Genomic DNA, 17,285 nt, shown 5'->3' with positions numbered 1-17,285 from the left:
CTGTGTTCTTTTGTGTCACTCCTTAATATATAATGAGTGATTTCCATGTGTGCTGTGATGAGACTGGGTAACAAATTAAATCCAGCTATTTAATAAACATGACATGTAAACATTGGGCTCTTTTCCTAAGGACTGCCCTGGGGTCAAGAAAGTTCAGTGCACAGTATGCAAGATTGAGCAACACACTGTTCATCAAAGCTTCGACATGACATCAAAGCTTCGCTCCTCAGCTCTTCCGTGATCCCACAATGCCATGACCTCGGCCGCATCCCACAGACCTGATTCCAGTGTCTCCTTGAGCCCTCCAAAGTGCCAGGCTCTAGTTATTGAGGAGAGGTTGAGTCAGATTCCCAGGGAGTTTGTGGAGGGAAGAAGAGGTTCACTTTCTGAGCAGAAGAAAATGAGGGTGACAAGCATGAACCAAATAAAGCAGCCTAAAGTCGTGAAGTATAAGAAGTGGCCACAGGCCAAGTTAATCATGAGCAGAAAAATCTCGATGACATATTACTCTACCCCGTACCCTACCATTTTGCCCATCGTCAAAGGGACTGCTGAGCATTAAAGGGTCAACTTGCCTGCTCACCTACTCCGTTTGTGCTTCTGACAGCAGCAGCGTGGCTGCTGAACAGGCTCTGAGTTCCAATCCAGGCTCTGATACTTTATAAGCATGTGACCTTGAGGACGTTGTTTAAGTGCCGTGACCGTCTCAGGTTCCTCTCTTTGTGAAGGACACCAAAAACCTTGGTCTCCCAAGTTGGGATCTGCTCCTCTCCTGCTCCCAGAGCATCTGATTCGGTGGCAGGGGAGCTAGAGCTGGTCAATCACGGTTGCATCCCTCTTCCCACAGGGAGGTTCATGATCCAAGAACAGTTGGGCAAGTCTTCCCTGGAAAAACGCCTGCTTGTTAGGGAGCTCTCTGGGGTGGAGGGCCTGTAAACCTGGAGCATGAGACAGTGGCGATTCTGGTCCCTTTGGGGAGAGCCTGCTGGAGAAGGGAGACCATATTGGGGAGTGCTGAGCACGGGCCCCTGATATCATTGCTTGGTCTCTTGGAGTCACCCTTGCTTCCCCTGGGTATTCGTCCATCTTTGGTTTAAATCACCCCGTGCTGGATTTGCAACCACAACGCGCTACCCAGTACGTTCGTTCTTTAAATCCACCTGTTCTGTAAGCTCCTCTGATGCCGTTGCCTTTCTGAAAGGCTACACGGACAAGACAGAACCCTGGTGGCGCAGTGGGTAAGCATGTGACCGAGAATCAAAAGGCGAGTGGTTTGCGATGGGGCAGCCTGGTTCCCTAATGATGTCAGCTTCGGGGACCACCCGGGGGCGCCCACTTTGTGTAGGTCTATGCTATAGGGCCTATAGGGTGGCTAGGCGTTGCCGTGGAGGGTCCGAGGAACAGTTTTGAAAAGCAGCTCTCAAAACCTGTCCCTGTCATCGCTTGAGCAACAACGGGCCAGCCTAGGAAATCCAAGTTCAACTTGAATGTCTTGATACAAACACATGCTGTAGTTCCGAGGATCTTGACAGATGGACCAATTGCGACTTACACTGCTTGTCAGAGCCCGCTAGGGATTGAGTCTGCAGTCCTGAGTTCTCTCCCGCACAAAGAACTTCACAAGTTGCCCAACCTTTAGGAGTTTTCCCCACAAAAGATGGGGGGGGGGCTGGGGATAATTACCGTCTTACAGGATTGTTGGAGCTCAGTTGTGTAAGATGTGTGTAAGAATTGTGCTTAAAGAACTGTGTGTAAACTTGTGTAAACACTTTCTTGTTAATTTGTTCCAGAGACCCCGATTTCAGCTGATGTGTGATGCACACAGGTCGGATCATGAGCATGGAGATGTTTGACCTGGTTTTACAAGGGCTGCCAAATACGAGGCACATCTCAGAAGGGTCCTGCCTGGTCTGGGGTGTGACCTTTGTGGTATCACCCAGTGTCTTCTGCTGCCTCCTTGTCCCTAAGGCTAAGCTTTTGCCATGCAGAGGACAGGTGAGATGCGGTGTGTCCCACAAGTTCCTACCGGGCCCTTTGGCCATCCCTGCCTCCCAGCACCTGTGCGCGCTGACACTGTGGGCAAGGAAGGAGGCAATGAGCACCTGCTCCCTCCTGGGCTCTCAGGGAAGCTTGTGCCAATCCCCGCCTTTGAAGGGTGTGGGAGTCGCTCCGCGGTCCCCTGGCTAGTCCCTCCAGTGTGTTTTCTGAGATCCGGTTTCCCTCCCCGGTGGGAAGCTTTCAGGTCCCGTGTCAATTCCCCCGAGCGCCGTGGGTGTGCGCGGCGAGAGCGCCGGGGGTAGCCCGCGTGGGGCTCGGGCCCGGGCTCCAGTTCCTGCCCGCGCGCCGGGCCGGGCCGGGCCGGGCCGTGCGGCGCCGCGGCCCCTTTAAGAGCCGGGCCCAGGCGGCGGGCGGCCGAGCCCGGAGCGCACGCCGCGCGGCGCGGACGAGTTGGGAGCCGGCGCAAAAGTTTCCTCCCAACTCGGGCCCCGCGCGCGCCCGCGCCGCCGCCGCCCACTGCCGCCCGGGGCCTGGGGCCGCCGCGCCGCCGCCTGCACGGCTGTGACCGGGCCGAGCCGTCCATTTCGCTTTGGCGTGCGCGGAGCGGCCACCGCGGTCGGGCCCGAGCCGAGCCCGAGCCCGAGGCGCAGCCCGGGCGGGAGGAGGCGGGCCCCGGAGCCGCCGGCCACCTGGGAGGTAGCCCTTCCCGCGGCCGCCCGCTCCCCGATTCCCGCCCTCCGGCCCCGGGGCCGCCGGTCCGCAGGGAAGGGGCGCTGTCGCGGGTCCCCGGACAGGAGGGGTCGCCGGGCGGAGCTGCCCTGGGCCTCCGGGCCCACCCGCGCCGGGCTCCCCTCCAGAGTGGGGGCTGCACGCGCGGCGACAGACACCTGTTCGGCCGGGCCCGGCGTGGTCGCCAGAGGCCACGATGAAAGTGACCGTGTGCTTCGGCCGGACCGGCATCGTGGTGCCCTGCAAGGAGGGCCAGCTCTGCGTCCGGGAGCTCACGCAGCAGGCGCTGCAGCGCTACCTGAAGACCCGGGAGAAGGTGAGCGGCGAGGGGCGAGGCTGCAGGTGACCTGCCAGCGCCCTGAGGCCAAGGCACCTGCCAGGAGGCGGGAGGTCGGTGGCCACCCTGAGGAGCGGCTGAGTACCCAGGTGGCTTGACTGGCCATTGCTTGTGGCCACAGTTGTGTGTGTTGCTGATAAGTGACGTGTCGTGCGCAGGCCCTGTTACACGTACAGGTGTTGCAGCAATGGGATCACCTGGGGAGCTCATTAGAAACTCACACTCTGGGTTCCTAATCCTGGCTCCAAGGACTGGGGTCCCCAGGTGATTGAGAAGCCACTGACGATGGAGATGCACCCGCACTGGCTTAGCATTTGTTTGAGAAGACCTCTGGGTGCTGCTTGCTTCAGGTGTGATTTGTGATTGGTCAAGGCACACCCCATTGGTTCAATGGAGTTGGAACGTTCATAGGGCAAGTAACATCCTTGGAAGTTCTCATTCCTGGGACCGTTGGAGTTTCACCTTCAAAAACTTTCTTGCAGGGATTTGGACCAGAGCACAGGTGAGAGGTGATGCCTGGTGTCACCCAGGTCTATGATTTGAATGTTTGCAGCCCCGGGTCACACACCCTGTGGGCATTTTGCTGTGTGTGTGCCGTCAGGTCCTAGGTGAACATCAGAATGAGACAGACTCCCCAGCGTCCTTCCTGGAACTTAGGGAAGCTGAGGAGGCCATTTTCTCCGTTGTGCAAGTCACGATCGGAAGATCTCACCGACCTCTAAAGTCCGATCAGGTGCTTGGGTAGTGCACTGGGCCTCCGTGACTTTCTGGAGGACTTAAAAGAACATATTTTTATACGTGTATTAGGTCCCCAAAGGAAATTCTTACAAGCCCTACATCCTCTAACAGAAGAGGCCACGTGCCCTTGTTCACGGGGCTGGTGTGTTTAGGTGCGGTTGAGTTAGCTCCTGCTCATAGCGGCCGCCTGCCGGGTCCTGCGCGGTCCGCAGTTGTTCGGATGCTAGCGCTAATCGATGCAGCCGCGTCGCTCTTGTTGACGGGCTTCCTCTTGTTCACATTGGTGTGCTGGCTAGGCTAGTGATGGATAGATGCCATTTTAATTTCTTTTTTACCCTATGTAGACTACCCAACATACCAGAAATAAAAGGTCATCTTGTTTCTCATAAGTCCATAGAGCCGATATTTTAAAAAGCATCGGCTCACCTTGGAGATGGTGTTGGTTCCCCTCCAGGCGATCACAGTAAAGCGAGTGTGGCAATCGAGCGAGTCTCACGGTGTTTGGGTTTCCCAGCACATACGTAAACGTTATGTTCACACCGCTCTGTCGTCCGCTGACTGTGCAATGGCATGATGACAACGCGTGGAACGTGAGAATCACCGGCTTGCGACACAGAAGACGTGAGCACGTGGACTCATGAACAGACTTGTCACCTCAGGCCGCCATACACCTGCCAGCTGTAGAAAAGGAAACAAGAGTAACGCGATCTGAGAAGCCGAACAAAGCGAAGTGTCACACAATGCAGTCTGTCTATCCGTGCACCCTCTGTCTCTCCGCTAACAATTACACACACCAACAATTCACTTCTGGAAAAGTCAAACCCAATACCATCGAGTCAGTTCTGACTCCAAGGACAGCTGCTCCCTCCGGTTTCCGAGGCTGCCCATCTTCATGGGAATTGAGCCTCCATCTTTCCCTCTCTGAGAGGCCCCGGAGTTCCACCAGCCAGTCTTGCAGTCAGCATCCCATAGGGGAACTGGTGAGGCCATTTGCACTGACAGAGATTCAGGTGTATGTGACCTCCAACAGCCAGGTTTTGGAATACAGTGGGCAGGTCTGTTAGTATGGAATGAAAAGTTAATGAAAGTTTCCCGTGAACTTTGTGAAATCCCCTGTACTAAGTATAAGCCCATCAAACCGAACATTTTATTCAGTGGAATTGAGGTAGAGGAGGGAAACAAATCTTGGTGACCTGAAAGGCTGAATGAGAATCGACCCCAGTGTGGTTTTCCTTGTGGTTGTGTTGCTCCTAGCCCACCGTGGCCTAATGGGTTATGTGTTGGCTGCTCATCATAAGGCCCCCCGTTCGAAGTCCTCAGGCCCTCTGTGTGGAAGGAAGATGAGGCTAGTCTAGGAGACCCGAGGACAGGTCTACTGTGCCCTGTGTGGTTGCTATGAGTCAGAATTGACTCAGTAACAGTGAAATGTGAACATTGAGAGTCATGTAACCGATCCTCTTTGAAATAGCATTTCATTAACTTTTGCAGGTGGGCTAAAGAGAATAGTAAGAACACTACTGACAAATTTTAAAAAGAGATTTTGTTGACATATTTTGCTGTGTCAAATAGTTGATGAATAAAGTTTTAAAATTATGTTCTCTAACCTTGTTTATTTCAAAATTTGGGGCATGAAATGGTTCAAGAATTAGAGGTAGGCTACAGCTTGTAAATAAGATACAGGGAATTAACTAAATGATGTTTAATGCATGGTAATTTGATCTTAGAAGGTGTCAAAATCTATTGATATTCAGGACTGGAAGCATAATTTATAATAGCATAGAACCAAAGACAAAATTGCATTGATCAGTTTACTGTTATTACCAGACATTACATTTTTCAGTGTTTACATTTATATATTAGTTGCATATGACATTTAAAGGTCACCTGTAGCTTATAAATCCTCCCTCCCTCTTTTGGCGTTTAAAATCTCAATTTAATAAGTCATGAGAGATCTTTCCCCTCCCTAAATATTTCTCTCCCATAGGTTTATTTTAAATAATATTGTAATCCCAATAAGGCTTAACTAATATTAAATTATATTCCTAGTGGAACTAAAATGCCAAGGAATACTCTGACAATTTCCATGATTTTATCTATTGAATCTAGAAAATAATGGGAAAGGAACAGAAATGTCAAAATCCAATTGAAAAGACAATTTGTAAAACAGTCACAATGTCTTTGCATCAGTGAGAGACTGGAAAGGCTTATCTTTCCTGAAAGCAAGGCTTTAAGGCCTGAACTCAAAACACAGGCATGCCTTACATATATTGCAGGTTCAATACTAGCACAATAAACTGAATATCACCAAAAAGCAAGTGATAAATGTTTTTGGCTTCCTGGTGTGTATGAAAGTGATATTTATACACCAGCATAGCCTATTAAATATGCAATAGCATTATGATAGGTTTGAAATCTTGTGAGAATTGCCCCAAAATGTGGTAGAGAGATGCAGAATGAGCCCCTGCTGTTGGTGTGCTTGTGCTTTGAAGCTTCAGTTCGTGGCGATGCTCACAATATTTCAAACTGTTATTTTAAATCATTGGAACAGTTGGTAGATGGAATAGTCTTTTGAAAGTCCTAAAGTGTTCATAATTTATTTTTAAACCCCCAAACTCACTGCTGTCAAGTCAATAACTGGCTCATAGTGACTCTAGCGCAGGGTCGAAATGCCCGTGCTCTTTTCTGAGACTGCAACACTCCGCGAGCATAGAAAGCCTCATCTTTCCCCTTCAGAGGGGCTGGTGGCTTCAAACAGCTGGCCCTGAGGTTCGCAGCCCAGGGTGTAAACCACTCTACAGCACGAGGGCCCCTGGGTAAACAATAGGCTGTGCATGTAGTGGCCAAGAGTAAGGACATAGAAACCACAGTCCCTGGGTCCCAAGCCCAATTCTACGCTAATCGTGGAATCCTGGTCACGTCGCCTCCTCATGCCTGCCTTACCATCTCTGTATTGGCCCGTGAAAGTGGAGATGAGGATAGTCATGCCTTCCTCCCTCCTGGAGGGGCTGATGGCAGAGTCCTTGAATTTAGGTAAAGCACCCGGAGCAGTGGCTGGCGCCGAGGAAGCGTGGGCCCTGCCTGTGTTCTTGCTGCCATCGCAGGCACACACTTTGCACTTCACAGCTTTTGCATTTTTACAAATGGAAGGTCTGTGCTACCATGTGTAGAAGTACGTGTATTGGCGCCATTTCCCGACAGCAAGTCCTCATTCTGAATCTCGACCACATTTTGGCAGTTTTCAAACTTTCCAGGTAAAGGCAGCAAACTTCTGCTTGTTAGATGAAACCACCAACAAGTTGGTCTTCGTTGCATCTTTTATAACACGTGATGGGGAGGAGTGGATCTCTGATGGACAGGTCGCAGGTGTGGCAAATGAACAGTAGTCGCTGTGCAAATGACAGTCGGATAATAGCAGGCTCTCTTGGCCATCGGGTGTAGGCAGTACTGTAGAGAAACGTTGGGAAGAACCAGAATGGAAGGGAGTCGGCTTCTTCCAGGGACCTGAATACTTTAGATGGGGGAAGCAGGTTTCTAAACGGAGACTGAAAGTTGAGATTTTAGAAGTGTGGAGGGTACATGAAACCCCAAGAAGCCATTGTGGAGCTTGTGGGCATCTGTCAGGGAAGTGTTGGCCACATACTGAGCCGGCAGGAGGCCTGGTATTTGAGGAATGTGGGCCATTGGCTGACTCTGCACCAGATAAGGCAAGATGTTTTAGAAATTGGGCACTTAGTGGAGGGCTGTAATTATGTTCTGAGATCTGGGACCTCAAGATTCCTGCCCCCTTCCCCCTTCTTGCCACTTGACCTCCACCGAGGAGGAAGAGGTGAATTGAGTAAGGGATAAGAATTATAGGATCGCTTATCTGTGGATCCTGGTACTTTATCAGTGTCTCAGGCTCTAAAACCAATTTAGTTAAATAGTTAGTGGAGAGGTGATTGTCTTCCTAAGTAGTCAAGGTGGGGCTCATTGAGTAATTAGTTAAATTTATCATCAAAATTATGTGTCATGGGTGAATGGGTAATTGAATTGTATCCTGCAGGGGTTCTTAACCCTGTCTGGACATTAGTCACCCTGATTTTAACATTTAACATCTTAACACACGTGCCCGGGTCCATCCTCTGAGGTGAGCGTTGAGAGGGATGGAATGGCTCTGATGATAGGAAGCAGCACACGCTGGGTCCTCAGAAGCAGCTGTGCACTGGATAGGCACTGTTCACCTTCCCCACCATTTCTGATGCCAGCCGTCCATCCCTCGACCATGGCGCTTTCTCGGTGGTGCTCAGTGACTCAGAACAGTCACAGAGAGCTCAGAGAGACCGCTGCAACAGTGACAGCAACAACTGAAACACGAAGCAGAGGATAGAAACAGAAACGAGTGCAGCAGACCCTTGAATGCGGGCTTGAACTGCTCCTGCCCTCTTGCATGCGGGTTTCACCCACCCCCCGCCCCCACAGAGTGATTGACTTGAGTTCAAGTGTTTTAAGTGAGTGTCTGTTTAGAATGCCCGGCGACACAAATCATCTCTGCATGAGCAGATGTCTCCAGTTAGGGGCGATGGAAGGGTGAGGGGTACACAGTAATCTCGGCTCTGGGCTGGGGTTCAGTCTTACACTCTGTGGCGGCTTCCTCCGTGGTCTCTTTGCATCCACTTCTTCAATCATATGCAAGACTGTGGCCTGACCAGTCATGGTGGGAGGTTGACAAACCCGGGGCCAGAAAGGCCATAGGAAGAAATCTCTCACATGGAAAGAGGGTTTACAGTGGGGTGTGGGCACTGTTGTTTTCAAAGAACCCCCGTGACTCTCATGCCCAGCTAGGCTTGAGAGACACCGATGTACCACAGGTCTTCAGGCATTGTTGAAATCACTTGATTTTACACCCGTGCAGCGGCTTGGCCAGCAGCTACAGACCAACTCAACATTCGTAACTGTCCCCCTACCTCCAACCCAGACCAGTTCTTTTCATTGTGTTGATGTTAGGGGTCACCACGTCAATTCTGCCTCAAAGTGACCCTGCTAGCAGTCCAGCAGAATGAAACACACCTGGTCCAGCGCCCACCTCACCATTGCTCTTCCCTTGGAGCCCGTGGCTGCAGCCCGTGTCAGTCCATCACATCACGGGTTTTCCTCTTTTTCGCTCTCCTGCTTTACCAAGAATGACGCCCTTCTCTTGGCATCCCTGACAATATGTTCAGGCAATCGGTGACCAAGTCTCACCAGCCTGACTTCTAGGAAGAGTTCTAATCCGGCTGTCCTTCTTCCAAGATATTTGCTCCTTTGGCAGTCCAGGGTATTCCATATTCTCCACCAGCACCAAAAATCACATGCAGCAATTCTTCGAAGGAGCCTTACTGGCAGGGTGGCCTTCCGTGTTGGGCTATGTACTAGTTATGTAATCGTTGTCAGTCTGAGGATTGAGCGGAGGGGTGGAGTCTAGTGTGTTAATCAGATCAGCCAGTGAGGCCTCTGTGTGGGCATGGCTTTCTCCTGAGATTTCTGGGAAATCTGGTTTTTCCACCTTAGAGGTAGGAGAGATTCTCAAGAGACTCCCTCGGGAGACATTGCAGCTGACAAGACACATGGAACTTCACTAGTGCCCTGACCTGGAGAAGCCACATGGACCTACCCTGATGCAGCCAGACCCCTGGAGCTAGAGAAGCCACATAGAGAGCCCTGCCAGCACTGAGATGCTTATAATGCCACTGGTTCCAAAGACTTCGTATCCACTGGCCTGTGATTGTCCTGCACTCTGCATCATTGCATGTGTTTCGTCAGTTTGAAGAGGACTTTATAGTTTGGTATCAGACATATGAGCTAATCTGAGACTTATGGGCTTGCACTGGACTGTGTTGGGATGCTATCTTAATATACAGTTACCCTGTATCTAAAACTCTTTCTTATATACATATGAGTGTCTATGGATTTGTTTCTCTAGTCTGCCTGGACTACCACAGGCGACTAAGTACAAGGTCAGCGGTTCTAAAACACCAGCTGCTCAACGGAGCAAGAGGAGTTTTCTACTTTCATAAGGGTTGCAGCCTTGGAAACCCACAGGGCAGTTCTACTCGGTCCTGTAGGGCCACTGGGAGTTGGAATTGACATTCTCATAGTAGGTCTTCAAATAATAAATGATTGAAGTGAATTTAGGTTATGTGAAGGTAAGCAAAAGTGTCTGGCTACATAATAATAGATAGGAGGTTATTGTTTCTTGACCCAGGGGACATGTGGATCTTTTGTACACGTTTGAGTGGCAGGTCCCTCCGACTCTTCTTCACGGAATACATACTGCGCACCTTGATTGATGGCTTGTCACGGTGGCATTTTTGGCATCCGTAAGGGATTTCCATTGTGTCCCTTTTAACTGTCCTTTGCATTTGGGGGACAAAGAAACCTGAAGGGAGAAGAGGTGGATGGGGTATGGTTTCCAAATAGAATTCTTGCAGGACAGCCCTTGGTACCTTTGCAGAATGAATGGGTGAGTTGTTGTGATGGAAACTTTTTTTTTTCTGGGCACAATTTTCCTGGCTTTGGTCTCACCAATGCCGATTTCAATTTTTTAAAAATATGTTTCTAATGAGCCCCCAGGATTGTCTTGTGGCCTTTAAGAAAATCTATCAAGATGATCTCTTTGGACTTATCCCTCTGGAGTTTCTTCCTCCCAAGCAGTCCACATACCCTTCCGAGCTGGCTTCTGCTGTGAATCTCACTGACTCAGCAGATCCTCTCTGAAACCACTGTTCTGATTTTTCTTTTTCCGAAGGCACCCGAGCCGAGAGTAAGACAAGCGTGTGACTGAAAGAAGTTGTCTGCAGCCATCCACTGATTGCAAAGACATGCTTAAACACGTGTGCATGTGTGAACCAGCACCCTAGTAGCGATGGTTCTTTGATTTATCACTTCGTGAGTGGGGGGGGTTGGGGGTGGAAATGGTTGAAGTGACAAAAGGAGAGGCTTGCTTAGTCAAGAGACAGAGTGTGTATGTTCAGGACTTGAAATCTGTAAAAGCAGACAGAAGACAGTGGTGTTCATCTGGACATTCCTGTCACTTCACATTGGGTTGTGTTCTGTTACATGGGTGACTCTCCAAAAGAAACACACCTAAAGCTATCCAGTCTCTCCCTTTGACTCTTGGCTGTTCCTTGACCTGCTTGGCTAATAACAGAGCATGGCTGGCGAACCTCTGAAATTTGGTTGATGCCACAGAGGAGCTGAAGTTTTAATTTTGTCATTTATGTTCATCCACATTTGGCAAGTGGTTACTTTTTTTTTTTTTGATAGCATGGATCTAGAGCAGTGGTTCTCAACCTTCCTAATGCCGTGACCCTTTAATACAGTTCCTCATGTTGTGAGGAACCTGCAACCATAAAATTATTTTCATTGCTACTTCATCACTGTAATTTCGCTACTGTGATGAATCGGGTGACCCTTGTGAAAGGGCTGTTCACCCCCCAAAGGGGTCGTGACCCACAGGTTGAGAACTGTGGGTCTAGAGGTTCTCTGCTAATTCTCTATATGAATGCCCAGATCCCAGGCCATCCTTGTTCCTGATGTTCACCTGGATATCGCTGCTGGGTTCTGCTGAGCGAATTGCCACCAGAAAGGGAGCTTTGTTTGCTCTCTGGGATCTACAGGCAGTAGAGGGAATCTTTCCAGAAGGTGAAGGCTCCTAGACTCTGGGACAGAAAGGAATGGTTGTGCAGCGAGTCAAACCTACTTCAGTTTGCACCTTTGATGCAACTGCCTGAGAACGGTTCTTCTCCATTTCTACCGCTAGTCAGACCATGGACCATCAATCAAAACCTCAAACGCTTTGAGTCCATACAGACGAACAGCAGCCCTGGAGACGGTTTCTGAGACCAAGTCTTTGCATCTCTTCTTGCTCCTGCAGAGCAGCTCATGGGTTTGAAGCAACAACCTTGTGGTTAGCAGCCCAATACCTGACTCCCAGGGCCACCGGCCTCTTCTGCTCCAGTCAAGAGCCATGCAAATGTACCTAGACTTCTTCCTGTGATATTTAGATGCTTCAAGACTCATAGAAGTGCTCAGTATTTTCAGCATATGGGTTTCTGTTACTGAACTCTCCTGAGATTCTTATCTCTTTGGTTATTTCCTTGTTTTCTGTCCTACTTTTTAATGTTGGGGTTCCCCAGGATTCGGTATTTGAACTTCCCCTTGCCTGTGACTACTCAGCACCCCAAGGGTAAGTTTGCTTCTTATTGTGGACGCTACCCTCACCTTCACCCAACAGGATTGTGAAATTTGCCCTTCTTCTCCATCTTCACGGCTACCCCTTGTGTATCAGGATTCTGGCCCAGTTCATCATGGGATGGCATCCACTCTGTGGCTTCAGATACCTCCAGACATAGGAGGGATACCCCCCAAATGGATTTTCCCCCAAAGCTGTGTATTTAAATATTTTACAAAACAACCTTACCACCTTCAGAGTACTCTCCACTACACTTTATACATTTGTCAAATCTGCAATTCCATCCTTGGAAACATTTTCAAACTCATCTGATTGGATGGCTGACAGCACCGCCCTCGTTTTGTTCTTCACTTCTTCTACGTTGTCAATTCATCCTTTCACGTCCCTCTTTTTTCATGGAAACAAAACAAAGTCACACAGAGTGAGGTCAGGTGAGTCAGGTGCATGGGGCAAGAGACGCATGCTGTGCTTTGCCCAAAACTGGTGCACGGAGATGGCTGTGTGAGCACGTGTGTGGTCAGGGTGGCAAAACCATGCCCCCATCTGCCACAAATCAGGCCTTTCTGGGTCTCATACTGTTACTCAATCTTTTCAGAAGCTCTAAATGTAGAGCTTGATTGACAGTCTGACCTGGTGAAATGAATTCCAAGTGCACTCTGCCCCTCATACCCGTGGAGCTTTTGTGTGTGTTTTGGGCACCCCTGTGTGTCCCTCTAGCCATGACCTTGATCTAGAGACTCTGTCTATCTCTCTCTGGACTTTCCCGACTGGATGCCCCACAGAGAGCCCTGCCACAACCTTTCCTTTTCAAACTGGCCAGTGGCCCCATCTCTTTAGAATTCATTTCTCCACCTGTGACACTATAATTCACCTGGCAGTCCAAGTCCAAACCCCATAACCCTTCCCCTCCTTGGTAACCTCCCATCCCTCATGTCACCACCTGTCCACTGGGCCAGGAAGTTCCTTGGACTCTTTCAAGTGCTGTCCCTTGGATCTGCTGCCTGCTTTCCACCAGGGAGCCATGCCAGGACCTTCACTTCACCCGTACTCCCCCTGGGAAAGTGCGGCAGGTCCTCATCTGATTTTCCTCCCGCTTAAAGCACCACCTCTTTCAAACCTGTCTCCATTGGCCCTCAAACCACAAAGGAGGCATGTTAGCAGGATAACTTGGAGATTTAAGGGGTTCCCTACTGGCTGTTAGGTGAATACCCACACTCGGCTGATGTGTGCAATTTCCTCACCGTGTAACGGTTCTCTTTAGAAGTCTCTGCGGGCATTCGTGAGGACGTAGCTGCAGCGTTTCTTTGCTGGATGTCTCATCTGCCCCACGCTTGTTTCCAATGCTCTCGTGTTTGTACTCTGATTTTGTGAAGCCCATTTATCCCTGATACAGTTTATCAGTGCCCTTGCTTCACCCACAGACCTTTCTCCCTCTGCGTGGGCTCTGAGACACACACACACACACACACACACACACACACACACACATGCAGGCACACTGTCTGCTGTTCTCCTTGACCCTGGAGTGTCCTGCAGACCCTCTTCTGGTGAGAGTAGTCATGTTCCCCATTTTCATGTGTTGGGCTTTAGGGAAAAGTAATTCACTTGGCTATCAATAAATAACCTTCCAGGTTCAGCCACGTGCCATTATCATTTTGTCTCTACTGGTGTGGGAATCATTCAGGAACGTGAGTGTTATTTTTCTCTCTGTTTTTAGTCCTTAAACCTGTTGAGTGGCTTTTGACTCACAGTGACCCTAAGGAACAGAGTAAATCCTTCCATGGAGTTCTGAGGCTGCACACCCTTCCCGGAGCTGACTGTCGTGTCCCTTATCTCCTCCCACGGAGCAGCTGGTATCTTTGAACCACCAACCTCTGGGTTAGCAGCCTAATGCTCTACCCTCTGAACAACTTCTTCTCCTTGTGTTTACCACATTCCCTGATAAGCTACAGGGTGTACATAATACATGATTATGAAATTATAGCAAAACCGTTGCATTTTATCTTATAGACAGGAGAATGAATTGGTATGCAGCACAATGCTTTGTAAGTTTGGAATCTTCCATGTGGTATAGCTTAAAAACAAACAAACTTTTGATTCTCTTCAAAGGCCTCATCATCTCCTCATTTGCTGTCAGCGGTAGTTTAGTGGGCCATTATATCAGCCATGTTGATTGTCTTAAATAACAGCTTGAAATTTTGAGTGTTTGACTCTTAAGACTTTTGAGATGGTGTGCTCTGTAGTTGTGGATTTGCAAAGAAGAGACATTTCTGATGTTTTGGCTTCACGGAGGTTTGCGCAATACTGTCTCTCTGGAGAACGTTTGAGCTTCAATATCTTTACTACTTTCATGTTGATTTTGAAAAAGCACCACAATTCTGGGTCATCTCGGTTTTAGGTGGATGATTTCTAAAGGGTTCAGTAACTGTGTCTCGGGCCTGCCCGAATTAAGGCCGCCTCCTGTCACTGGGCTCCCCCATCCTTTGAGGGCCAGCCTCTCACTGCTTGGAGTGCAGAGTGGTGGAATTGCCAGGATACCAAGAGGCAGGGCTGGTGGACAAGGTTTCCCTCTCCATCAGGGAAGTGCCCAGCACCATCAGACCAATGCCCTCTTCCTCCAGGGGGAATCTTTAAGCTCTTCCGGCGGTCTGGGCTGTGGTGGGACTCACTTGGTGTTGCAGACAGATGACAGAAGTGGCGTCCGCCCTCAGCTGAGCCTCTCTGAACAAGTGCTGAGACCCACACCGACGGGACAGCTTCAGAGCTGGTTTAGTGCCTCATTTGGGGCCAATGTTCAGAGCTCTGCAACATCTTGTCACAGATTTCGGATACCTTTGAAGGGTGATTTTGAAGTTTCTCTATTTCTTCATCCTGGTGTGAGTGCTAGTAAGTGTGACTTTTCAGCCAACAAGGATTTTGGGCCCGGGATTTGTAGATAGTAGTTGTGTTCCCACCTCCCCTCCTGCAGAGGGGTGACCTCTTTCTGAGAGTGGCTGCAGGCACAGCCAGCTGAAGAATGATTAGAATGAGGAGCATGTCCTAACCCCATCTGCATCACATAAAGGACAATGGTTTATTATTTCATGAGGCTTCTGCCTCCCCACCTCTGGATGCTTCTCTGGAATGGTTGGTAACTGTTTAACAATCCAAAAGCCACGTTAGACAACAGAGAGCTACTTTGGGCCCAGATTGTGTTTTGTTCCAGCATACAGAGTAAAAGAAGGCAGGGGCCCTGCCCTCAGCAGGGTCAGGGGTGACAAGGCAGAGTAAATTTAACCGTGTGACAAGAGGGCTGTTCAAATGGTGGACAGAGGGCATGTTTGGCCTTGCCAGATGGGGCAACAGGAAGCCAGCAGGTTTTCATCTCTGGATTACACCTGGACAGGGTTTGGAAGGAAGACTAGACATTTGTCAGGACCATAAGGGTGGGGACGGTCTTGCAGTGAAGGGTGGCCTGGTTTATAATGGCATGAGACGAAGCCACACGAGATAAAGAGAAACCAGCGGTTTACTTTGTTCAGGGATGGAAGTAGTATTGTGGAAGGGGCAGCAGTGGCTGGGTAGCAAAATTCTTGCCTTCTGTGGAGACACCTGGATTTCTAGTCAGTTCACCACCATCTCTGCCACCACCCATCTGTTGGTGAGGCGTGCATGGTGCAGGAACACTGAGCGGGTTTCACTGGAGCTTCCAGATGAAGACTAACTAGGAAGGAAGGCCTACTGGTTCTGCCACAAAACAACAGCACTCAGTGGACTGCCAACAGATGTATCCCCTGAATCGTCAGTCTCGTGGTGACTGTGGGGAGCTCAGAGCTGACAAGATTGCAGGGAGGAGCAGCACCAGCAACGGGCAGTTTCCTGCGGGTGATCTCGAGAGGGAGTCGTAGGGGGATCGGGCTGAGGGCAACAGGTCTTGTTGATAGCTGGCTAATGAGCTTGAGGAATTAACAGTGTCCCATTAGCTTTGTTGGATGGATTGCTCAGGAGAACAGACACAGGGAGCTGAGACTAGAGGAGAGCCACTGGTTCATGTCTTCCTGTGAGTGTTAAGGCAGCAGGTACTGGAGCAGAACTAACGTGAATAAGCTTATGTTTTAGGCACTGCATCCTGTGTACACAGGTGAGTAAGAAAGGTGTGTGTCCTCAGGAAACCTCAGAGATGGGAAAGGGAGAGGTAGAAGATAAAGGGTTGAGGGCCTCACTGTGCTCATAAATCCCGAGTCAGTAATGATATCAATCTGTTAGTGCCAGTTGTTTTGCATTAGGCTAGAGCCTCCATTCAAGAATGGGATCTGAGGACAGATGTGGGGGAAACATGTCCAAAAACACCAGTGGTGAGACTCAGTTATTTTACACACTTATTTTGGTGACTTTTTGGAGTTTGGGGTAGAGATGCAGACAGATGATGTGACATGACGCTCCTGACCCGGGAGGCTAAGCACTGCAGACCTTGCTCGTGGGCCCATAGCCCCTGTCTTCTAGATAGGGTGAGCCAGTGGGGAGCACCCCAGGAGAGCAGAGGGTGGAGTACTCCCTTCCTGCCTCTTCCCTGTGGTTGACTGCATCCTTTTATTAATGAACAGAGGTCCTGGTGGTGCAGGTGGCTGTGCACTGCTGCTGAGTGAGAGTTTGGAATTCATTCAGAGGCACTTCAGAAGAAAGGTCTGGCAAACTCCTACCCCTAAATCAGCCATAGTCATCCACTGTTCTATGTGGGTGTGATTCAGATGGAGAAACACAAAACAAAATGTTTTCGTTTATAATTAAGGACTCACAATACACACACACTACACACAACATACAACACACACACATACACAACACACACAATGCACACACACAGTATACACACTACTGAAACAAAAGTTTCACTGAAGAATATTTACCCTAACTATGAATGAAGCCCTCTGAGTTTGTATTCTGTTTTATTCCAACAAGTTGTGCCATGCTAAATTGAATCCACTGCCCACTAATGGGTGGGGACCCATTGTTATAAAACCACTGTCCCTGATGTTTAGGGGACAGGAGATGAGTAGTCAAGAGATTCTGGAAATTGCCAAAGTTCTAAAATCCTGTTATTTTATGGATTTATGGAAATAAAATGTGAGGTTTAATTTAAATTCCTCAAATCAAGTATGCAATTCTAAGTGATCAAGTGCTCCCTGCCCCGCCCCCTCCCATGGTTTTTAATGCAAAGTAACCTATACATGTAGATTCACATTGAGACTTGCATATTGCCAACACATGATCTAAAAGTGTGCTTGGCCCTGAAGT

The 17,285-nt window shown here is 49.3% G+C and overlaps 1 protein-coding gene across 1 annotated transcript in view; it reads left to right on the top strand.

Annotated features, from left to right (window-relative positions):
- The first annotated feature begins 2,440 nt into the window (after positions 1-2,440).
- Positions 2,441-17,285, top strand: part of PARD3B (par-3 family cell polarity regulator beta) — a 1,162,664-nt gene continuing 1,147,819 nt past the window's right edge. Inside the window, exon 1 of the mRNA XM_075530369.1 lies at positions 2,441-3,043. Within this exon, the coding sequence (XP_075386484.1) occupies positions 2,924-3,043 (120 nt within the window). The 5' untranslated portion in view covers positions 2,441-2,923. The remainder of the gene's footprint in view (positions 3,044-17,285) is intronic.

Source organism: Tenrec ecaudatus, chromosome 13 (assembly GCF_050624435.1).
Source record: "Tenrec ecaudatus isolate mTenEca1 chromosome 13, mTenEca1.hap1, whole genome shotgun sequence".
Taxonomy (NCBI): Eukaryota; Metazoa; Chordata; class Mammalia; order Afrosoricida; family Tenrecidae; genus Tenrec; species Tenrec ecaudatus.
The sequence above is the reverse complement of the archived record's forward strand: the minus strand, read 5'-3'. Positions and strand labels throughout refer to the sequence as shown.